Raw genomic sequence first — 25,888 nt, forward strand, 5'->3', positions numbered from 1 at the left:
GACTGGGTGGGAAGGTGACTTTGAGCCACTGCTTTCCTAGAGGGGTGCCCCTACAAATCATGTCACAAGAAGCAGCTACAAACTCAGCTTATATGTTTTTAGACTGTTGCAGGAAACTCTCAGTTCTCTGAAGCAGGCAGAAAGTGCCTAGAAAATTGTTCAAACGAAGTGTAGAGACAACTGTGCTGGAAGAGTCCTAAAGAACCAAGCTAATGTACACATTGCAGCTGGAAACAGTTTATTTGATTACTGATTCAAAGACACAATGAAAGAGATTAGTATCAATGAGTCTCAGAGCATCCTTTCAACTGATGTCACTAAGAGTGAAAGCATCATCTGAGATATCTATAAAATATACTTGCTGCTTAACAACTCAAAGAAAGCCCACCATTATGAGCCAGAAAACCAAGGATGTATGGGGAGAAAGCGACAATCAAGGAGGCAATCTGCCTTGATCTGGGCAGGTAAAGATCACTTGTGACCTTTATGAGCTCCAACTCCTTCCATCAGAGATAGAAAAGTGTAGTTGAAAAAGAAATGAAGACAAAGCAATGAGGGAATTCAGATGATAAAAGTAAGGTCAATGCTCAAAGTAAAATGGGAACAGAAGCAAGATACTGAAAGGCAGGCATCAAAGAGACAGCGACATCCTGAGAGTTGTAGACTAAGGTGGAAAGAAAGACTGAGAACAAAACCAAAGCTTGCCAGATTATGGTTGTCTGGTTGTAACATTTGAATAAACTGCAGACCAGTTAGTTAGAGGAAACATCCATGTAACAGAAACTGGTGAAGTTCCCCTGGCTAACACAGCATTTATGCTACATTTGCATTAAAACAAATGCAGATAAACATTTGTCCTAAGCAGTTTTTACCACTTCCTATGCAATCTTTGCAAATACATCCCCAAATGCTAAGCAGACCTGTATATGTGAAACACAGCCAGCAGGTTGATCACTACCAGAAAGAAGTAAGCCAGAAATTGGAATCTATATCCTAAAGCTCCAAACACACCCAAGAGGTGGACGGGTGTTGACGGTAAAACTGGAAGCCAAATGTTTACTTCTGCAATTACATACTTACTAGATGCCAATTTGCTTAGCAACTACATTGCAAGCAGTTTATGTGGGAGCAGGATAAGAAGCTAGTGCTAACATATAGAATACAGAGGTTTCCGAGTTCAAGGACTGAGTAAAGCAAAAGGCAAAGCAAACCACTGAACCTCAAGGCTACAGCTGAAACCTAGACCCTATCAGAAATGACTGATAAGCAGAATACTTCAGTGACACCTCAGTCTCTAATGGGCTTTTCCTTATCAGACCAGCAAGACACATAGACTCAACACTCCTTTTTTCCTTCCCACATATATTCTTGGTCAGAACAAGAAATGCTGCTTGGGTGCCTTCAGCTACTGGGTAGAAAAAAATACAAACACTACAACAATAAACTGTTTCTCATTGACGAATTTCCATCCACAATGCTTATATCAAGCAGCCTTTGCAATGAAAGGATTTCTCAGAGCACAAACCCTTCACATAGTTATTGACAACCTCCCCTCTGACTTACAGGTTGATCCAAACCATACAACCTCACATGAGCCTAGTGGGAAAGGCATCTATGAGCCATACTGACAATATGGATATGGATTTTCTTCTTTCCCCTCAAGAAATCTGTTTTTTACTTCAGAAGACTACTAGCCTCATAAACAAGGAGCTGAGGCTCTTAGCCCTGTAACACTCCTGACTGTGGACATTTATCCCCCTAGATATTTCCATCCACAGTCATAGCCATGCAGCCATAGTTAAGCATAGCACGAACCCCTGCAATATTGAGTCTGCATATCTACTTTCTCTGGGTCTGCATATATGTAAAGAGTACTCTAGCAATCCTCTCGATTTTGCTATCGTTTTACACATTTGAGTGCACAAGCATTGAACAAGTACAAAACACCGCTTTTTATCCTCCAAATAAATAACACACAAACCCACTTTTACTGACACTCAGAACAGGAAAGCAGCAGCTCCATGGCCCCTCTCAGTAGACTTACCACCAGTTACTGACCACATGATGTGAGAACCTGCTAGTCTGATCATGCTATTTCTTCTACCTAGTCACCAGCCACAAACAACAGCAACAACTTGCTGACCTTGCAAGTTAGGCATATTACGGGACTAACATTTGGAAAATATTCACTTCTACTGAGGCAACATGACTGACCTGTGGTGATCATTAATGGAGGCAAAATAAGGTCAACATATACCCTAAGTTCAATATACACACCTAGTGATACAATTAATCTTGGTCAGCCAAGACCAGAAAACACCCCTCTGGGCTCTTCATTTAGGTGTGTGTTACAGGAGATTTCTCTTTACAATATCAGTTGTCTAAATTCTCTGAATTTCTTGAAATACGCATAATTTATCCTATCACTGGCAGTTCTGTTTTTATTTTGCCTCCCAAAAACCAACCAACTATACTGCCCAACTGCATTGAGTCTGGTCCTCATGAATCGACATTTAAGTTTTTACTAATACATGTCACTGATGAGAAACAGCTGATGATATTGGTGTATCTCAGTTACTGGCATCTATAAATATTTATGCTTAGAGATAGTAATCTGTTACACTTTCAATCAACATCCCAAAGCATTTTACAAATTGCTTTTTCGTTAACCTCAGTAGGAAGCAACCCAAGTTCAAAGTCAAATCAACTATCTTGGGTCACAGAAAGGGTCAGTGAGAGAGTCAATGTATTTCCCTATCCCAAGCCCTCCTTTTCCCTTGCCACAAGACCATGCAGCGATCAAGTGATGAAATATAAAAGGTGAGTAACTAGATGAGCAGCTTGAGAGGTACTATCTAAGGTGAGTAGGAAACTTGTGACGGGGCTGCTCTTGTGGAGGTGTTCCAGAGGGAGATCTACACTAAGTGCAAAACACCCTCACCACAACAGATCTCCTGCAAACCAGAAGTCTCCAGCACAGTGTTGCAACCTGCAGAAGTTTGAACTAACGGCCATGTCAGTCTCTTATTTTGGAACGGAGGATGGTCTACAGACAACAGAACCTGCCAAAGCTCTGGGACAAGTAAACAGTGCCAACCTGCCTAATTCTTGTCAAGTCCCTAGAGGTCTACCTTTGTAACCTATGCAGGATAAGTCTCAGTTGCAAACTGTCAAAAAAAGGTAAGGACAGTCTGGGCATTCTCCTACATAATTCTGTGTTCCTGATGCAAAAAAAAGCCCCAAACCAACCCTTACCAGCCCCCCAAAATGCCAGTGTTCTAACTGGATTCAAGTATGTGAAATTTAATTTCCCTGAGGGCTGAGAGTGAAGATTGGGTAAGAAAACTGGGACACGAATGGATTGGTTCATATGAAAACCTGAAACAGCCCTGGGCAGAAATTTGGAAGTATTGTGAAATACCGTATAAGAAGAACCCATCTTCATATGCAGGGAGTACCTCAAGATGGGAGAAGTAGCAACGCAAACAGGTATCTCAAAAGGTTCTACAAATAAATATATGGTAGGTTTTAAATGAAATTTTCCCATTCTGTGGTGGGAATACAAGATGCAGTAATCCAATTCCATGGTGTTACACAAATATTTGTACCAGATGACTTGGACAGAACTAATTAAAAAGTCCAGATGCTTTGAACGTTTAGATAGATAGATAGATAGATAGACAGACAGATAGACAACACTGCTGATATTGCTGATATCAGAGATACCAAACAGCTGATACTCATACGATCAAAGTTAAATGTCTTCGCATTTAGTTCTGCTAGTCAGTTGAGGATGTTTTAGCCTGGTGCACAATAGCTTTTGGTAGATGCCCTACAGACAGGGTAAGGCTGAGAGATATAGGAATGCAAACTCCAAGCAAAGGGTTCAATGCTATTGCAAGATGATAATGCACCGAAAGGAGGACAGTAGGCTGCTCAGGTTCAAATATCAGAACTAAGAAGCCTGTGCTTCCTCTACTCAGTCATAAACCCTAAAACTTTAACCCATTTTCCTCAAATTCTAGGGAACAATGGGACAGCAGATATGTGCCTCAGCTCTCAGGGGGGAAAGGCTCCTTTAGTAGGCCCACATCCATCTTCCCTGGAATAAAAACTTGATTTTTTTCCTGGGCAGTGAAAAGCAGACCTATTTTTTAAAATCTTCACTTTCAACCCCCTTCCCCCCACCCCCCCACCCCCTAAAAAAAAGCAAGAAAATAGTGAACCCAGATCTTAATAACTTTATGTTGCCAAATATCATCCTGCCAACTTAAAGTAAACCAGAGGTTGTTGAGAAGGCCTAGTCTGTTCAAAACAGAACAATTTCCAAAACCATAAGACTCCACACAGAATAGAAATAATTTATGTGCTCTGTTCACATGGACATATGAATAACCGTTAGTCAACATCTCAAAAACAGGAGGAACAATCTGTACATGGGTGACTGCGTGGAGGTCTACAGTCTTGGTGGAAAGCGCTACACAAAAGGACACCTGCCCCCTCCTCAGGCATTTAAAGGAAATTACTATTTTTTTTAGCAGGCTGACTTTACATTAGGTCTTCTTAGTAGATATGCTGACTCAAAGTCCCTCTTCTTGCAGCCTTAATCTGGCAAATTCTGTTATTCAGTTGCATGAGATCATATCTGAAGCGTGGTCTCACTGGTGTCTCAGGAACACCTGAAGCCTATTGATGAGATAAAATAATGATATGGGATCTTCTGGTGGAAACAGTAGGTTCTCCTTGGACTGGAAGATAACTGGGTTCCTTTGAATTCTATGCTACTGGATTTTTAAAGGATTTTTATTTTATTTTTTTTTTTAGCATGATTTCAGCTTCAGAATTAAAAATTCTAGGATTACTCGATTCAAACCATCTGTTGGATAAGCTGCTTGTCTGTTGGATTGCTTCACTGTACCAGTCTTTGGCCAAAACACAGATAGGCTCTGATTCCTCGGGTTCTTCAACCACAAGAGCATTGGAAAGAAGCCCTCAAGAGTACCTCCATAGCAAAGTGCAGGGACCCCGCATCAGTAGTAAGACACTTTTATGGTAACACCTGGGTTTCATTGGAGGAAGGAATGGATACCTGTCAGTAGGCATTTTATGTATCAAGGAACAAAACAGGTTGGGGGATCTAACAAAAGAATTATGGAAAATGAGCTCTGTGAGCTACAAGTCTTCACCTGATAATCATTTAAGAAAGCCTGTTTATAAAGTACTCTTTCCAGTTCCTACTCTGTTGTCCAGGAAGGAGAAAATAAAGATGCACAAGATGAGATGCTGTTGAACCCAAATGGAGAAGAAAGAGTACACTTGATCCTACAAAGAGCCTGCTCTATTGGGACAGGTCTCCTTCACACGAGCAAGTCACAGTGACTCCAAAGCTGCTGGTTTGGATATCACCCTTTCAATCTCGCAAAGAAAGATGACTCTGGTACCTGGCCCACAGATGAAAGGTTCATTTTAGGCTTCTGGCCCTTAGACTACATGTAATACGAGTCAGAAGCCTAATGACTTTCATGTTTCAACCTGTTAGATGCTGGAGCCTGCAACCTATGCCTTGACTCATCCCTGGAGCAGTGCTCTTTCAGGCAAGATAATGAAGACCTTATTTTTCATAGGCAATACTTCATGTGACAGTAAGCCTCAGGAGGCTTCAACTGGCCAAAGGTATCTATGAGACCCTGCCTTAGTTTTCATCTCATTCACACACACATAATATTGGCAGAAAAGGAAAACATACAAGCAATGTTGACCAAATCTTGGATTAACTAACAAAATCAGACTGTAGATATAGGCTGACTGGGTCAGGCTCCAAGAAACAATCTGCATTAAAGTCTAAATATTATAGCGTAATTTGTACCCAGCAGTCACTGTAGATACATATGTACATACACACACAGAGCCATTCAAAAAAAACATGCTCAGGTAAAATCTCACACAGAAAGCCCAAATGGCTGTATCATGATTGCCACCTTATTTCTTCATGCCATCATCTTGACATCCAAATGAGTTTAATAGCTGCTCTTTTGAAGCTTCTAATGTTAAAAAAAAAAAAATAAATAAAAATGAAGTTCTGGAAGTGGCTGGGAATTCCAGGCTCTAACAGCTATGCTGGAAATATTCACTCATCAAGGGGTTCAAAAGACACTTACTGTCAGAACTGAAACACAAACGCAAGTCAGAACGACTTGAAACAAAATGACTGTAACTCAGAGCTTGGGTTTTCTTCAAATTATGTTTGAAGAGGTTTAAAATGCTTAATTTATTAAACCACCTTTGATACTAGAGGCATACCTCCCACTTTCAAGTGCTACAATGGCTGAATTGAACACAGAATACATTAAGCCTAAACTCCACTGCCACCATACACAGTTATGAAAGACATTTTAGTGTTTCTTCACTTAAAGTAACACGCAGCCCTGTGAATTCGACCTGGAAACAGAAGGTGTATGTATTAATAGACACAGCCTCTCATACTGCACATGCAGCAGTTTCAGACACCATCTCTACTCCAACTACTAAAAAACCTTTAATAATCACAACTCCTCGCAGCTGAACACAAGCAGCTCCTAAAAAAAGTTTCCCAAAATTATAGATTTGGTTTTCGAAGAACAGTTCAGGTTTTTCCAGACATTGTTTCAATCTGTCCTCCTGGGCCTATGCTTTGGTGTGGCTTCTATTACTTCCCTCTTCCTGGCCTTCTTTAAAGACCTTGTCTTAAGAAAGGCCATGTGTCCAGCTGTTTCTCTTTATTTACTGTTCTCTTCCTCTTGCCCTGTCAACTCCCAGTGTCAGAAACACTACTCCAGTCCCACCTAAAACTATGCAAGCAGTGCTTCAGAGGCAGTAGTACCAGTGAAACACATGCTTAGAATGAAATCCTGTGAAGCATGCCTTACACCCTTCGAAGAGGCAAGCCAAGAGTTGCTGGATCAAGAAAAATGCTAGAGAGACCAGGAAGGTAACACTGTCTTCCCTCTATTGCAGGATTGGTATGTACTACTGTGGACGCAATCAACCTGCTGACCAATAACCAACTCTCAGAATTACAGTATCACTATAGTGTTTGTCTGCCATCACCACAATGTAATATCTACACACCCTGTGTTCAATGCACTGTTGTTTTCTTAAAGCTGCACTCTTATTTCATCTATTCTACATACACTGTTCATACATGCAGAAGTTTTCTAACTGCTAAATACCAGTAAGCTACCAGAGTCACAAAAGTTTCATTCAGGAGGTAGGTGAGAGTTAAGAGTCTAATTATTTGAAAAGTCCTAAGATTCTATAAAAAGCATTCAGTTAATGCTGTTCTGTATTTGCTACATTCAACCTTGCCTTTACGTCAAGTGGCACATCTGAATTACACATGCAGGAGAGCGGTTATGGTTCCAAAAGAAACAAAATAAATACCCCAACACCCCCACCTTTGGACTTAAATGCAGTATCGCTACAGGTTTTGAATGTAATAAACCACAGAACGGGTGCCTTGGCACAAAACCAGAATTCTAGGTGGCAGAACATAAGTGCTCTTTACTATCAACTTCATTTTAGAGTACACACACAGGGATTTGCAGGAGTGCCATTTGTCTGAAACACAGTGGGACAGGAAAAGAAAAGTCAGTCTCTAACCTCTTACGAACAAAGAAACCTAATTTAATTTTGAAACAAAAGAAACTAAATTTATCATTCTGAGACAGCCCCAGGACATCTAAGCATGAAATGGAAGAAAAGGAGTTGCCAAAGACATGCAGAACAAGCTCTTTAAAGTTACCTGGAATCGGGATATTTTGTAAGCGTGGCCAAGCTGCTGGTATACATGTGCCCACCCACATCAATGTGAACTGGTGCGTTGGATTTTGTGAGCTGTGCTGGAGTAGGGATGCCTTGATTGTTCAATGGAGATGCAGGAGATCTAGTGATCAGAGGTCTTGACATATTGGGCCGACTGTCCTGTGAAGAGATAGACCTGGGTTAATGATCTCCTTAAAAACCTCACAGAAATCCACAGTCTCGAGTCAATAGCACTGCCTCATAGTCTCAGCTGCTCATGACTTTTATCTTATTAAAGCACAGACAAATATTTGGCAGTTTATAAAAAAATCAATCCAGCTTTTACTGGCTACATTTTAAATAAGTGGGGCAAAACACAGTGATAAAACCCACAAAGTAGAAATCATGTTCAATAAAACAAGTTCTTCCTGAATACTGCTCATGACAGACAATCCATACCAAAAGAAGAAAGGTTATTTTTGTACTTAAGAGCTGATAAAGGCTCTGACAGAAAGAGCTGCAGAAGAAAGACCATGAAAATTACTATTTTCTTTAGTTAAGACTACCCCAGGTAGACTTTCTGTTCCTTCCCAATCCCTCCATCACTGCCGTACAGTCAGAACATAAATACAAACCCTCAACTCCTCCATCCTGCACACTCTTCTCTTGAACTCCCAATTCACATAGCACGGAAACAGAAGCAGAAACACCTGGACTAGTCAAGTGCTCATGGACTGCAGACCACTGGACATCGGCAGCCTTTGAGAAAGACATTTTCCATTTAAAAGTTATACGTATGGCGACAGATGCCCCCACGTGCCCGCATAGGCTGCAGGTCGGAGCGACTTCCCGAGGCAGGCGAGCTCCAGGAGCGGAGCAGGAGCCAATGCTTTGCTGATGAAACCAACTTTTAGTCACAGAGGAAGAGATGTAACGCCAGCAAACAGCAGACACAGCCTGCGCGCGCGGCGGGTGGGGCAGGGCAGGGCGATTTGCCGGAGCCAGTAAGGCAGGCTGCATTCAAAGTTGGGGATTAAAATAGAAATGCATTCAAGAGCGGTTTTGAGACAACCCCGCTTTCGACTGAAGGAAAGCTCCGTATGGGGTGGAATCTTATGGGGATGCCCTGAGAACTAAAAGCCCTTGCAAATTACCAAGTTTTACATTTAAAAGGTAAGCAAAGCAGCAAGAAGCCAGATACACTTCATCACAAAACTCTCTTTGTTCTTTCAACACGTCTTTCAGCTGCAAAATGTAATGGATTCCTTGTAAACAGCTCTGCAGAGCTGGGCAGCAAGCCTTGCAGAAGTGGAGCATGGCCGTGAGAGTTACGGGCTACTCGGACTAGCAAAGCCTGTCGCCACTGAAAACATAATTTCCCCATTTTTCACGGCTGTTAAGAGGCTCAAACCGTAAGGGCAATGCAAGCCAGGTAAATGTCTAACTGAAATGATTTACAGGCTAGTGTTGCACAATAAATCCAAGTAATATGTAACAAAAGGCATCTATAAACCACAAGGTACTTAACTAATTTTCTTTCAAACACAAAAGCAAGCTTAGGTCAAATACTGATAAAAATGAAGGGGACGAAGAAAAACATCCAGTTTAGATGTCGGGGGGGGGGGGGGGAGGGCTGTGTTTCTTCTGTTTCTTTATAAGCAGAAGTTAATATAAATCTGCAGAAATACCACGCTTAATCACTACAATTGCTTGAGGAGGTGCCTGCAGCGCAATGAAGACAAGTCCAGGCAAAATAAGGTACACACGCTATGCAAAACTAATGTCTGCTATAAATGCTATGTGGTACAACCACCACCCAAGATGCTACTGATCTGCAGTACGATATTTAGTAAAATAATGAAGAAAAAAATCAAAAACAACTGGAAAGGTGAAAGTAACAATGAAAGGAGTGAGTGATCCAAACTGGGGCGGGGGGGGGGGGGGGGGGTGTAAAACAAAAAAGCACACATTGGATGATTAGCAAGAAGAAAGCAGCAAGTGTGAGCAATGAAACAGATTTCAGTGCTTAAAAGCAGACTTAACAGTTTGATTTTATTTTAAATCATCAACAAAGGCTGAGACTTAAAATAAAAAAGCAAATTCTATAACTTGTCCAAGACAGACACCACCACCTCCCTTAGCAGGATTCTTTCTGGCAGAAAAACACAGCCCTGTTGCAATTCAGCACACTGCAGCACCACCAAGCCTGTAGTAGTTTTTCAATTGGACACATTCTCCTGTATACCCTGCCTGGGGCTGCTGGGGAGAAAATGAACAGATTTGCAGGGTTAATATTGTAGTTAGGCTGGGACCTCATTCAGCATAGCTGTGATAGCCCCGGCTGCATGAAAAGGTAGAAGAATGTGTAGTATAAACATCACTGCCAGGATGGGAGATAGGTCAAAGGACTGTGGCATTTTAGAAGGCAAAAAACCCCAAAAACTGTAAGAAAAAAGGGAACCAGTTTCCAAAACCAAGATGTAACCAAGCTGAGTTCACCTACTAAAACTCCTAAGAAATAAAAATGCTTGATAAGAAAACCTTTTGCCATTTTATTTCACCCTCCTTCTTCCCAACATTCCCCCCTTTGAGTTTACCTGCATTTATTGCACCTCAAGAAACAACACCCATCTGCTCAGTGTTTAGATATTAAATACAATAATGCTAACCTTGCTCCAGCCTTAGCTCACACAGCACATTTCCCTGGATAAAACCAGTTCACTGCTGTTTTGGAGACCCCTTTGAAATCAGGCAATTGTATTTCTACTGCAGCTGCCTCAGAGAAATTAAAGCAGAAATGGGATTCAGAGAACCAGGTGCTTAAAAAACATCCAACAACAAACAGCACAGATCGCCATCCAACATGTACGGCATTAAGACCACTGACATTTAACAGAACAGAATTAAGCCACTGCATTAAGTAAAATCACTGTATTGTTTCAGCTGTGGAAAAGATAATACAGGGACAAATAGCCTCTCTGAAGGAACACATAGTTTATGTTGGATTATTGCAAACATGAAGTGGCCAAAGTTGAGTAAAAAGTGGTTAGAACAAGGCACTGCTGGTAAATTAAGCTTCTACTACCTAAAGTGATTACAAATGTAATTCCTTAGAAAAAACTACAGGAGAAGAGAAGGCAATCATAGAAACTAAACCAAACAGGATCCAGCAAGCTATCTAGAACAGCTGATGACAAGGATCAAAAAGCTCTTCAGAAGCCTTTCGTGTTGTGCTTGGTGTCAGGCAGGTGAGATTTGCACCCAGGAAGGGTTTCTAGCTCAGCCATGGCTGAGCTAGATCTCCACATGGGAGATCACAGAGGTTGGCCTTGGGAACTGCAATAACTTTACTCATGAATGGGACACAAAGCACCGCTAGCACCAGCACAGTCTGGATGGGCAGTGACCTTCCTGATCTCTAACAGTCTCTTTTTCACTTGGTACCTTTACTTCTCAAACACTGTGACATTTACTGTACAAAAAAAAAAAAAAAAAAAGGAAAGACACTAAGAACAGGAAATCCTAGGTTTTACAATAGTTCCTGTGGGCCAAAATACTTTAAATACCCTGTAAAACATTTATCATTATTAGTACTCAAAAATCTTCCTTTTCTAACAACTTCTTGAAAAAAATGAGTTCTGATTTCCAATCAGAATGAATTTATTACTGAAACTACACACTCAAAAGTGCTAAAATCCCTCAGGTTAAATGCATTTAGGTCATATAAAACTTTTCAGTTTTGGCTCACAAACCACTGCTCTATTAGAGCAGTTTGGGGCTCCTCCACTTCCCTGCTGATATTTGAAGGAGCCTTTCAACAAGAAGCAGTTTGTAGGTCCAGGTCTTTTGAGTATACCTAAACCTGCTTCTCATTTTCTGCTCGAGGCAAGCCCTCCTAGGGCAAGGCTCAACAAAAAGGCAAAAGCAGCCCTGCCTGAACTCCTCCTCCCTGGGATTTACAAAAATCCTTATGATTCAGAATTTCTTCTACCAAAGGGGATTGAGGATCATGGAGGAGAGCTTTCAGATCTCTTCCCTGCCTTTTTCTTCTACAAGCCCTTCTTCCCAAATCCATTCAAGAGTACTGTTAAAGAATAAGCCTTTGAAAAAAACACAGTAGCTGTAGGGCTGAGACACACACCCCTGCAACTGGTCTACCAAAGAACAACAACAGAACCATGCCAATCTTCTGGTAGCAAGTGGAAGAAAGAAGAGGTATCTGAAGAACGTGGGTTATTACAATGTGCTGCTAAGCGTACAAATAAAATCAAAGAGACAGGAGGCTTCCTCCTCCCCCCAGTATATTCACTCATACACTCTATGATTAGCAGAGTGTTATTTACACTCTGTGGTCTTGAGTAAAGTCATTCCAGTTCCCTTCTTAAGCCAGAAACCTTGACAAAACCCATGCCACTACAAGACAACCCAAGCTCACTCACAGAAGGACCGACATTGAAGTACAAACATCTGCTTGACTCACTGGATTGTGGGGATCATTTTAGGTTGCAGGTCATGACATTGCTGGCTAGGGTTATTATAGCCAGCATCCTCCCTGTGAGCCAGCTCAGCTCAAGCAGGAGCGCATGTATATGCTACTCAATGTACTGTACCTCTAACAATTGTATCAAATTCTAAAACTATTGCACACTCCTTGTCACAGCCCAAGCAATTATTACTCCTGAGAAACTCAAGAGTTACATATTTCAAACTCTCTTGGACTTTTGGGGGAGGTGAGGACAAGCTTGTCTTATCTAGTCTAGACATTAGACACTATAATCATACAGCAGTTTATTCTAAAGCATCAAATCTCTCTGTATTCATTATCTTTGTTTCACAACAGAAAGCCACGAGAGGTGTTTCTCCTCACAAAAGCTTGGTGATGCCCAGGAAGAGCTGGCAACAGCAGTTAGCACAACCACATCAGCCATCTCCAGCAGAAATGTCTCCTCTTCATACATCCCACTGCACGGGGAATGAATCCAAACAGTGAACAAACTTCAGAAGTTAGAGACAGTTCACTTTTCCTTCAGTACAAAGCAGAAATCACTCAAGTGTCATTCAGGGACAGCTATGCACCTGACTCAGAAATAAACAGCAGTCTGATGCTTACAGGTGCTTGTGGGATGTGGGAAAGTCCTGTTCAAGTTCTTCATCCAAACCAGGAACATTAGGACTACTCTCAGATTCAGCTCCCGCACAAGTGTCCCCAGTTTGAGGATGCACTTTTTCAAAACAAACATTTCATTAAAGATTAAAAAAATAATCCTGATCATGTCTTGCCACAATGCTTAAACAAGCATCCCCACTTTTTCTATTTCGATTCAGCAAAAACAGTCACCACAACAAAGAGGCTGGAGAAAGCATTTATTCAACATAAACAATATCAGCACAGCACAAACAGCACTTCTGGAAGGTGTAGCAAGCAGGCAGAGATACAATGGTATGTGTCTAGGAAGCCCAGGTGTTCGTCCTGCTCAAAAGGGGAAAATCCCGTCCTGGGCACCTCTATGGGCTGGCCATGTCCTCACACCAGACTCTCTGGCTGTGGCCATGGTACACTGAAACCACAGATGACACCAGGTTGTGCTGGCCTCTCAGACAGAGGAGCGCTGCAAGGCGATCAAAGATGACTATGTGCACAAGACGGAGTGTGCAAGCTGCATTTTGTTCTCTTAAGGAGTGCATGCCACCCCAGAGCCTTCTCTTCATCTTCTCTCTGAAGACTCTAGAAGCACAAAGGAGTTGCCTAGATCTTTGGCAAAAGTTCATACATGAGCACACCCATACCATTTCTGCTTCTTCACCCTTACACCGATGGTCAATAGCTCTCTGAGGCCATGGTTGGGCTGCACTGATGCCACTGGGTCTGTAAAACAAAGGAATAGCATTTTTTTTCCCCCAGAGAAAGTATGCTGACTGCACTTTCATGTTTTGCCTTTCATCAATATAATCCAACTGCTCTTTCCCTCACAGCTGCAAGCTTCAGTCTAGCTGACTCTGAACATTACGAATTATGTCTATAAAGCAAAACTCCAAAACAAGTGTTGGAGTGCCACATGAAAAACACTATCAGCTGCAATTCAGTACCACAGTAAGACGAAATATCAGGTCCCCTGAGACTCAGTGGTAATACTAGAATTACTGTTTTAAACCTCTGGAGGAAAAGCCTCATTTAAAATGCTGAATGTCTGTCAACATGTGGCAGAAGGTCAAATTATCCTATGCAAGACAGTAAAATGCAGCGGAGAGCTTGAGAAGCAGGAATGTTTTCTTGAGATGCTGAGGCAGACCTACTACTACCAAGCAGCTAATGTACCAAGCAGCTGCTTCCTCCTCTTCCTCTCACAAGTGCAGCGGTTGCAGCACTCAGTATTATTTGCAGAAGCACATGCAGCAACCCACTTCAGAAAGGTGGACGTCACCAGGCTGCCTGACAGAGGGGACAGGAATACCCACAGAGTTCCATCATAGCCAAGGTATAAGGTATAGGCCATCATGAAACAAAGTCTTTGCTGACACCCTTTCCTAGAGGTGCCAGGAACCATGTCAGGCTGTCTTCTGTATCCTGCAATAGCCCATATAGAGGTGAAGTCTACAGAGGTGATAACGGACCTCTTTGTCACACCAGAGTGGCTATAGCAGTGATTACTGGAGCACTTACCTGATGGGACAGTTTTAGATGCTACATCCTCCTGTCCCAGAGGCACCGGCCCTGGGATGATGCGCTGATCTGGCCCCTCAAGATGGGGGTTGTTTGCTCCACATCCCGCATGCTGGCTGTTCACAGCCTCCTCTTCCTTGAGATGCTGGTGCTGCTGAGCACATATATCCACTGCAAGTGCTGGAGAGGTTGTGGTTGCATTTCCTTGCTAAAATGAGCCTTGCTGGGGTTTCATCAGAACTGATCAGGACCTAGAACAAATGCCACAGGTGCAGAGAAATGCAAGGCAAGGGGCTGAAGGAAGTAAAGTATTTGTGATGGATGGAGAGACCTGCCTACCTGGAGACACAGGACAGTTAAAACTGCCCTTGGATAAGAGCTTGAAGACACTTTCCATCAGCTAGTCTGCAGCACACAGCTAACTTCAGCAGAACAGCTCTAACTAGCCACACCTTCACCAGAAACTGGCCACTGAGACCTTAACAAAAAAAAAATCTCTTAATTAACTGGAGAAAAAAGATTTAGGGATAAGGAGGGAGTCAAATGAGGACCTATGCTTATACCAGTACAGCAGTAAAGGTGAGTCCGAAACCTGGAAAAGGTAAAGTTTATAGAGACAGGATGTATCTTTGCGAGTGCTTGTAAACTTCTTAGAAAACTCCCCTAAGCCTTGAAACTGCAGACAGAAGTTTAATACCTCCCTCAAGATATTCTATATGTTTGTACTGTTACGGAAGATTAACTCAGCCCCTTGCTTGTTTGGGTAAGCACTGCTGAGGCCAGCCCAAACGTTTTCATTTATTACATTCAGGCCCTGCAAGTAAAGCTCTGTTCTTCTGTGCTGCCTACCTATTTCTTGCTGTGCACACCCTCTATGCTTTGGTCAAGCAAATGGTAAATGTGGCTGACACAGGACTTGGCTTAAACCCATGCAAGTAGGATCTCTGGCATATATCCAACCCATTGCTCTATTAAAAAATCCACATGTAACTTGGGGATCCAGGCCAGATTCATTACCCCCAAACACACCCACTTCCACTAGCCACATTGGCTTTCATAATGGAAATAGATGACTTCCACAGTCTTCAGACGTGCTGATTCGATTCTCACTCAGTAAAAGTGGCCATCTAATTTACAAGCAAAACTGGATTTGAAAGCTGCTCTCAATTACTGCACAGCACACCGCTGCCCACCTGACACCATATAATCACAGGGTGGTTACCCCAGGGTGCAGCAGGCACAAACATCCCCTAACCATGCTGGAGGATGCAATGTTTAGACACAGGAGAACATCGGATCAAAGGTCAACAGACCTGCTGTACTGCTTCTATGATAGGAGCAGACCGGATACCTGGCATTTCAAGCCACTTGCTCCACCAAGAGCTTGTCTGTTCTGCACTGGCTTCTGCTCAAGCTAGCAATAAAACTGATTTAGGAGTGACAAAAAGGAATCATAACACCCCAGCCTGAGCTTTCTCTAACTGGACACATCCAGCTCAAATTGTTACACAAAGCATATAGCAAAGCACCTCCGTGACCCTCACTCTTTATTCTCACAGGCAAAAGGGGGATTATGCCAAATACTGCAGCAACTATTACAAGCCAGTAAGTGCCAAGAGATCCTTCAGTCTCAGTGCAGAAAGGCTGCAGTCATTATGGACACTTGAGAAAAAAACAAAAAGGAAACACTATTAAAGAGATGAGCAGTCCCTGGGAAAGAGGCTGCCAGCTCTGAAGAGCCTTTAGCAGCCTGGCAGCCCTGCCCACAACACTATAGCTGATACAAAAGTCTTTGCTTCTTCTGCCCTGAGGACAGTTTCATTTACTTTCCTTTAAACCTGGAAAATAGGTCGCTTTTCTTCTCCTACCTCTATCAAACCTCTGGTAGCAGAGACAATGTGAATTTACCTGCACTTCACAGGAAAGCAAGCATGCAAAGGAAGTTTCACCTTTTGGCAAAGGACAAAGATGACAGACCAGTTCTTCTCTACTCAAAGCTTCATTTATTTCAACAAGCAGCATCGATCCAAATACCTTGGACCACTTCATCCCTGTTGCATGATGTGTGGCCTGACAGCAGCTTTGCAGATGACATACCTACATCCTCTGGGGGTCCATCCAAAGTCTATACCTCCTCCATGAAAGAGGCAGCAACTTGAGCAGCAATTCCCAGTCCCTGGGAATAGCCCAGCACAGAACAGCCAGAGGGATGGAGGATCTCCCACCTCATCTCCTGCACCAGTGAAGACAGGCATCCAACAGCCACCTCTTCCTCACTCGTGTACGTGAGGTTCAGACCAGGAATGGACATGGGAAGGGATAGGGGAGCTCTGAACACTGGAATCCATCTTCCAGCTGTTCCGAGGTGGATGCCTCCATAGTTGGAGATTATTAATAATGTAATTTTCAGTCAGACTTCTCACCCGAGTGTTGTTGCCTTTTATCCACTTCTAACAGGCACTCCATGCATATTTTGTAAGAGTTTTTACATAAGAAAAGGACAAGAAAAAGAAAACACTCCCTCCTGGGTTTACAAGGAAAGGACTTCTGTTTGCCAGAACTATGCTGGCACATTTGGATGCAAAGTTAAACAAACCCTTAAAGATGGTGTCAAAATTGGAGTGAGAAAGAAACCAACAGGTTACATTCTTCTCGGACTGAGTTTGCAATTTGTCCGATAATCTTCTGGTGAGAAGCAACACCAAAAAAACAAGCATTGCTAAAATCTGTCTGTTTTGTTTGCGAGTGAAGATCCTATCAGCAGTACATGAATAAAGATTAACATCTCGAATTGCAGTCATATCTGAAGATTTTAAAGACCTATAAAAATGCAGACTTCAGTGGGGTAACTGGAAGATTGTCATGAACTGTCAGAATTTGAGAAATGGGGTTTTCTTCTTTAGATTTGACTCCCAAACTGAACAAAAATAAGCCCGTACTGCGTTATTTGAAGTTAATTTATACTCCAGTTTGAATAGCACCTGCCCTTGGGTATGTTCCAGAAGAACGTCTACCTTTCCACAAAGGGAGGCTAACACCCATTGTAAAACTTCCAGAGGCACATTAGATGCCTGTTCCCCCGGCAGCAATTTCACCCTTAGAAGTAGAAGGAACGCTGCCAGTTACAGCCTGTGCTGAGGAAACATGAGTTATAATTTTACCCTGGGAAAATTGCTGAACTGGGAGCTTCTGGTGTGGCATAGGTCTTGCCTTCGCAATCCAATGGTTCTTTTGATTCAGAGAGGCTTTGAAAGGGTGGTGATGAAAAACATAGCCTCTCCCTTTGAATCAGCCAGCTGCCTGCTTTTCTTTGCACTCCTAAAATTTGGTTTATTAATTTGCCTAGGAGCAGAAAGAGATAATACTGACCCATCTAGGGAAGATGTGTTTCTGGACACATTAACAGAACACCACCTACTTCAGACTGAACATGCAAACAACAAAACACACACCTTCAGACTACCCGAAGAACTTCATATTGGGAATCGCTTTACGAGGCTTAAGAAAAACACAAGAAAGCCTCTATTAGCTCTTCCTGCCATGTGAAGAAGAAAAAGGGAAGGGACAAATTACAAGGATCTAATAAAACCATGTCTTTGAGATGCTGTAACACACAAGAGCTCTAAGCACTCTCCAGATGTTTCTTGCAGCAACCAATAATAAAATATTCTCAGATGGAACAGTAATTTTGAAGACACTGTGTCCACTTAGTAATTATGCGGCTAGACAATAAAACAGATAGACAGCTTCATCTATAAACCTAGCTGCATAAGAAAAGCACAAAAGGGCTTTAAAGCCATACATTTCTAATGGTATGATTTGTAATGAAGACATAAACAGAACTGCAATTTCAACAGTTACGGTTCAGTCTGGAAGAGCAATTAGAAACATGGTGTGAAATTGTAATCTTAAATCATACATTCTTCGCTCCAGTATCGATGGAATGGGCAGAAAGGGTGGACTTTTAGGAGCTCTGCATCACTGCCAAGTTCTCTCTCCCATCCACCTTCCCTCCCAGCAGCTCTCCAGGGCTGAACTTAGCAAAGCAACAACCCTATCTCTCAAAAATAATCATCTACTTGAAACCCCACCAGAGGGACAGAGACTGCCAAGAGGGAGGACAGCACGAAGAAAGGGAAAGAGCTGAACTTACTGAAATGACAGGCTTTTTAGGAGTCCTTGTTAAAACAGACTGCAGTAGGGAGCATTTACTCAGCTCTACCATGATCCTATGCATTTCCAGGGCTGGCTGGGACTTTTTCCTCTCCTCTTTGTAACTCCCACTAAAATTATCAGCCTACAGATTTCATAACAACCAGGAGAATGAAAAAGCCCAAACACTATCACGAGAGAAATCGTATTATCATCAGCTATTTCAAAATGCACGTGGGTTACTTAACACCTCGGGATAGGTGACATGGCACCACGCAGATGCTCTGGGTGCAAGGGCAGGAAACAGCTTCCTACTAAAAATACATACATCAACAGGGACCTCCCCAGAACTCTGGAAGTGGGGTATCAATACAGCACACAGGACACGAACCGAAAGCCATCAGTGACCCAGATACTTCCCTACCTCTGCCCCATATTAAAATCTGCCCATCTTTGAATTTCAAATCTCTCAAAGGAGTAAGTATGCTTTTGGGTGGCCGGTAGAAAGGGACTGAAATGCTGAATTACGCTAAATACAGACGGGGTCAAATTCAAACCACTCCTTTAATGCAACACATGAAGGTTTTTAGCTAGTTTTTCCTCTTTTCTGGTGTTTTCTGGAAAAGCATTTAGGGACAAAGGGGAAAAAAGGAACGGTAGGCACAAGACTATGGGGGTCAAGCACCAATTTGTTTTGGTTAGTGTGAAGGGCAGGATTTGAGGAAAGGAAAAGACAGGAGTCTGCTCTGGTGGAAGGCAAGAAGAGTGCTTGGCAAGATGATGACCACATGGCATATGAACAAAGCATATTTTAGATTTGGTTCATTTGATTCCATTATATGTAAAAGATACTTTAGGATCCAAGGCTAAGAAATACAATTTTGATGATTGTTTTCAGACCTGTAGGGATTTCTCCAAGTAGTCATTGCAGCTCATATGATAAAAACATCCATTTGGCAGCCAATTTTAGCATGTTTTTTCCCCAGAAGGGTGGATTAACCATGAATCTATATAGCCATGTGCTATATGCTACAGAAGCCATCACTGCCACCACCACCATCATGAAGCTGCAAACCACAGTCTACTTGAAGACAGAATGACCTCTGCTAACTAGCTCAGTAAACTTTTAATTTTATATTAATTTTAATTTTATATTAAAAGGCTTTGATTTGACCCAACACCACAACAGACCACACACATAACTTCAGAATAGTGGATGAAATCTTACACAATATACATTCCTTCTTCGAAGCATGGGCTGATTCTAAGACTGTGTTTGTGCTTCTCTAGTCATTACTAACGCACAAAGCATCGGTGCTTAGACAAGAAGACCTGAAAATGTTTAGAGAAGCAGAAAAGACTACACCTGTCGATCAACAAGAAATGTCTATTGGATTTTATTGCCTCCAATGTACAACACATTTCAATAAAACTGAAAGCACGAAATAGACACATTAACATAAACTGACAGTACATACAGTTCTGTTATGACAAAGGAATCAACAACAGAGAACAATCACATCATTAGATGATTCCAAGGGACGGCTCAAAATTATCCTCATTAAAAATAACACTTCAAGAAATCTTTTGTTGGGTTGATGGGGAAGGCAGGGGGAAGACTTCATCTAACTGAAGCTAGAGAATACAAACCCGAAGAATATCTTGAGTGGTAATAACCAGTAAAAATATGCTGATAAGGGGAAATATCCTTTATAGAAATAGAAAAAGAACAACTTTAATGAAGGATCAAGACTACAAGATCTTGAAGTATAAAAAAAAAAAAGAGCAGTTTGAGTATCAGAAGTATGAGTACTTTTAAATATCTTGAACAAAACCCCCACCACATTCCAATAGAGATCTGAAAAGTAGAAGAAACCATCACAAGAGGAGCAGTTGACAGGTAAAGCAGCAGATAAAGGGATAATTGTACAGCAACACATCCGGAGTCTTTAAAAGACCAATTCAGATAAAGCCTGGGAGATAACATTTGTAATGGGTTTTATCAGGAACCAGGTTAAATTTGAGGGAGACATCAGGAAGACCTTACGGTTTGTGTGTTACTTTATCCTGTCTTCTGCCCAGAGGAGCAGTGCAGGAAGCCATCAGCTCCCTCCCCAGCATGGAAAGAGAAAAGAGCAAAGAGGCTGAAGCACTACCATTCCTGCAAGAGGCAAGGAAAGGAGGCAACAGAGATGCAAAGCCCATGTTCGGAGTGGGAAACTGAAGTATCCCCCATTAGAACAACAAAGATCTGCAAGAAAAAGAAGCAGGCAGGCAGAAGGAGATGGCATTTAATCAGTAAAAATGGGGAGAAGGGTGGTGAAATTAAAAAATAAAACAAAGGGAAAAAAACCAACCTACCAAACAAACAAACAAAAGCATTTACATTGACAGGCTTTGGTCTCCCCTCTGGAATAAATACTTGAAAAGCTTGCCTTCAGGAATAGATTAATTGCAGTGTAAGAAACAAAAGATCATTTGAAACAAACAGGAAGGGTTTCGGGGGTCTGTGGTGATCATCTAGCAAGGGGCAGCATAAATTAACTTCAACATCAATTCCTAAATTATAGATTTGTCTCATGGCAGCCGTCTTCCATCCTATTACAGACATGCTCGACTGAGCTCTATTTCCGCTGAACACCACCCTGGAGTTGAAGAACTGAAGAGGAATAGTTTGGGAAGAGATTTTTCTTGGGGGAAAGGTGCTGGAGAGGAAAGATGTGTGGCAAGATGGTTTTGATTTTTAGCAGAAACACTAAGCCTCATGATTTCCACCCATGCTGCCTTGCACAATGAACAGAGCTTCAACCCAGAAGACAACAAGGGGTGAGGGTATGTTTGTGCCTTATTCCACATATTTAACGAGCAGTGTGGAATGAGGTGTGGCGGGTGGAATTCGTGACTCCAGCCCTGGCCGGAAAAGGTGGCTGGATGCCAACCGCACCATACAGGTCTCGTCATCTAAACGTCAAGTAAGCTCCTGAGGATCCCAACACTTTGTCATATTGAGGTGTGCCACAGATAGAGAAAAAAAATTACATTGCACCCACAGGGTTTGATAGCCCCAGGGGTCTCACCTGCCACACACTTGCTTTAACAAAACCTCTTAACCCATCTCACAGCGACAAGCCTTATGAAGTGCCTAGCACAAAGCAGCTTCACAGAGAATAACACACTCCTGCCAACAGCAACTTTGCTTTACCAGGAACAAGTCTGGAAGTTTCTAGGAGGCCTATGCTGTGGTAAGTAGTGGAAGGCATCTAGTAGTAAGGATTGAGGTTCACCTATTGGGGGCACAATGAAGCAAACCAGGAGATTCACCTAGGATTGAAGAAACACAGAAGAAATCTGAATGCATGGCTAAGCTTAAGCAGTAGCAGTTACACTAGAAATTACTTTAAACACAAAAAGGTAACTGAAGACAACCAGATAAACTGTAATACCCACATGCAAATTAGAATCAATAATGATGATTGATTTTTATAAAGGGTCTAACGATACAGTACAAGCTAATTCCTCCCATCTGAAGCCTGGCACCATTTGGTTTATTTGATTCAAAAAAAAAAAAAACCCTGAGTGTGGGGATTTCTTTCTTCCTCCCATTCTTCTGGCTCTTTTGTCATGCTGACGCTTGTTTGGATTATGTCTATTTTGAGCTAAATTAAATAAGAGAAGCAGAGTTTTGACTCAGTAGTAGCAATAAATGGGGTTAGCCTGGCATTGATCTGTGTAAAGGGGCCAAAGCTAGGACTGCCACAAGCAAAACATGGTCAGTGAACTCTACAGCACCAAGAGTGACCCTGCAGCTGAATTCCTAGCCCTGATTACAACAGAAAGAGACTTGCTGTCCTAAACAAAGAGTATTTCAGGCAGCAGATTAGCAAGAGAAAGTCTACTTGCAATGGAAGACAGAGGAAATGGACCAAAAATAAGAAGCACAGCACACTTCAGAGAATTTCAGAAAGCCTCTGAACAGTGCAAAACAAATGCCTTCCTTGCTCTGCATTTCTTGTAAGTCAGCATTAGGTACAAATGCTGAAGGAAGCTATTTTTCTTTTACATCCAAATTAAATAGCTTCAGTTAGCAAGTGTGCAGCAGTGAAGATGAGCCAAACCCATGTTAGGAACAGCATGCTGAAAAAGTTACCTTGCAGACTAAGAACATCTGTCTTACAGCCCTACAAAAAGGGAAATCATGTTTACTACAAGAGGAAAGGCTTCTTTTATAAATCATGTTTAAAATTCAGCCAGCGAATTTATACAGAAGGAGGATTTCACAATCCTGAGGAAACACAGATCAAATTCGTTTGCCCTCTGACTATCTGTGCCATTGTGCAATGCAAAACAGCGAGAGCACAGCAGTAAATCTAGCCTCATGACTATCAAGTTTAATTGCAGTCTATCTACAATGGAGAACAAAGTGCCTCTTATTCCCGCTGCACTGTGATCCCACCGGATCTGAAGCCAAGCAGGGTCGGGTCAGGCCAGCATTTGGCTAGAGGCTGGCAAAGCCCTGAAACCGGCCGCTCCAAGGCTGAAGCAAGCTCACACCTCACTCCTAGTGCAGCCGCTCTGCGCAGTGGGAACGCACAAGGTGTTGGGTGCTCACAGCCATTCCTATGGGCACCTTCAACCACTGCTCCCACCACTTTGGCAGGTCTGACAGCTGCTCACAAGTCCCATACACAGCAAGCAGCTGTCAAGAAGCACAGCCCTGCCAAGTGACCCAAGGCTGCTGAGCAGAAACGCTTCCTACCCTCATTTTTTAATCTGGGACGCTTGGGTGGCACTGGGCCGCTTGATCAGAGCTCACCCTGGCTGGAAAATCTGAGATGGGCCCAGTGCCCCTTGTGCTGGCTTCACCTGGAGCAGTGTGGACCTCAGCCCCCTGAGCAAAGAGAGCTAAACAGAGAATCCCCCATTATCATTACTTTGACTTTTAACCTATTTCTTTCCCGTATTTTACAGTAATTGCTCATTAACATAAGTGTTTCCTTAAAAACCAGGATCACAAAATATTGAGCCATGTCAAATCCTTATGAATGAGATTTTAATGGTCTTCAGCCCATCCTTCCCCCACAAAGTCCCACAATACATTTTTGCTTGCTGCGTTACCGTGTAGAGCACTGGGCAACGTGGGGACTCACAGGGGAAAAAAGAGAGTGATCGAAAGTCTATTGGTGTACTGACAGCTCTCAAAAAATTGAGACAGAAATCTGCAAGGCAGCACTCTGGTTTTTTAATAGCAGTCATTTGGCTTGCCACCCTTATTATGGGTTGATTTCACCCTTCACTTGAGTTTTGTAGTGGCTGCAATGTCAGAGCATGAGACGTGGTTGTCACAACTGGGAACTTGCTGACTGAATTATGGGAACTTACTTACAAACCCACAAAACCAAAAGATATTTGCTATTCAATTATATTCTGAATGTTCCTTTCACCTCTTATTGAATAAATCTTGGGCAAGTGAAAGTTTATTTCTAGTTCGAAATTCATTTTCCTTTCTGTAGAAGGGATCCTAAGCATAATATACCTTCACTATGGCAATGACCCCACAATATCCCCCCGTGAACAGCTCGAGGTCAATATACCTACGTTGGTAACAGCATCTTGAAATTAAGTTGCCATTTTAAGTGCTTAGCGGGCATTGAGACATCTCAAATAAATCGGCTCATTATTAAAAGCAGCAATTATTGTAAATTACACTCTTCACAAGAACAACAGCCTAAGCTTTAAATACATTATGATGCCTGCCTGACCATTCCCTTTAAATGAGGATAGCTGAGGGCTCAGACTCACCATCATGCAGCAAACAGCTGTGCAATTTAGGACTACTCTTTTTTTAACCACTCCTCTCCCTAAGGCTACCACCCCCATAGCAGAGCTGGCAAAACAGACCTTATGCCCATGCCTCCTGTGTTCCAGTTCATGGACTAAACACGGCAAACTCCAAATTGCTGGTGACGATGACAGCACCCAAAAAACCCCCATAATAATCCCTTGGCCGAGGTTTGCTGTAGCCACTGAAGTGCATGCACAGTACCTTTTGCTGACTCTGCAAGGGAGCAAAAGCCTTTCACAAAGGAGGAGGGCAGCCGAGGGCAGTAACATCAAGCTAAGATTTGCCAGGGCTTGCCTGTCAGAGGACAGCATCTTGCATTTTAACCATTTTTGGCACATTCCACATTCAGTATTTTCAAGAGCTTTCTAGGATGTTTATGAAACTGCTAGTTAGGCAAGTAAATTGGTGGTGGCACAAGGAATGCCTTCCCACATTCCTCTCCCATGCTCTACCGTGGAAATAAATGAAGATGTAGTTTATGTGTCTGTAATTATAGTTTGTTAAAAGGAGAACAGGTTGTTAAATTATGGTAAGGAGTCTGTAAGCCTGTACCCTGCTTTGAATACCGCAGTGATATACAGTTTATACCAAATAAAGAGACCGGTCAAAACATTACTCAGAAGGAATCCATGCTCTGGTATCATCTAGCATAAAAATCTACCTTTAAACTAGTCACTTAATTAACTTAATCAAATCAATCAATTGGAAGTTGTTCTTATGAGCGCCATAGGTGACATTCAGAACACTGTCAAGTTTCAGTCATTTAATACTACATACCAAAAAGGTAATCTTACGCATTTGGTTTATGACACTTTCGTATCATACATCATCTGCTGTTTGCTTTTAATCCCGCATTTCCCCCATTAAATACTTACAGTATTTATACAGCCTTGTAAAACTCCAGTACAAAAGAATAAGCAACAAGAACTTTTCCCCATACATTACTTGCCAACTTAATTATGTAATGTAATGTGAAAGGTTTATGCACACCAGCTGGATCTCATTATAGCTTAGTTTCTGTCTTTTTAAAGTATATTTTATCTGGGACATTGAAGTCACTAAAGAATTTCACTTAAAAACACTTTGAGCTGGCATACACACAAGTTTATACTACAGGATGCTAACTCGTTAAATGGGTTCAGAACAAGTCAAGTTCATGGACATGTCTAAAATGCATCAGCTAAATTTAAATATTTAAATATCTGAAGCCAATTGTGGGTTATTAACTGAACGCCTCAGCCTAAGTCAATCTTCCCCTCCTTAGCATCACAGTAACCAGAGATGCTACTCCTTGTACAATAAGAAAACTAGCAAGAAACCCAAGAAATGAAAAGTTTCAAAGGAGCATTGGTATCATCTCCTTACTCATCAGTGCTAAGACTCAGGAGTGCTCTGGCTTTCTGTGCCTAGATCCATCTAAAAAGCTGCAGTTTCAGAGCTGTGAAGAGTTTAAC

At 42.1% G+C, this 25,888-nt stretch overlaps 1 protein-coding gene across 6 annotated transcripts in view; it reads right to left on the reverse strand.

Annotated features, from left to right (window-relative positions):
* The window catches only part of LOC136008628 (BTB/POZ domain-containing protein KCTD1), a 99,692-nt gene that overhangs the window by 24,282 nt on the left and 49,522 nt on the right, over positions 1-25,888 (reverse strand). For 5 of the 6 annotated variants that reach the window (XM_065668163.1, XM_065668167.1, XM_065668161.1 and 2 more), the window contains exon 2: positions 7,781-7,959. In XM_065668163.1, the coding sequence (XP_065524235.1) occupies positions 7,781-7,959 (179 nt within the window). Of the gene's footprint in view, positions 1-7,780; positions 7,960-8,414; positions 8,612-25,888 lie in introns of those variants that run through there. The other variant, XM_065668162.1, reaches the window with a different exon arrangement.

This window comes from Lathamus discolor, chromosome 2 (assembly GCF_037157495.1).
Source record: "Lathamus discolor isolate bLatDis1 chromosome 2, bLatDis1.hap1, whole genome shotgun sequence".
Lineage (NCBI taxonomy): Eukaryota > Metazoa > Chordata > Aves > Psittaciformes > Psittacidae > Lathamus > Lathamus discolor.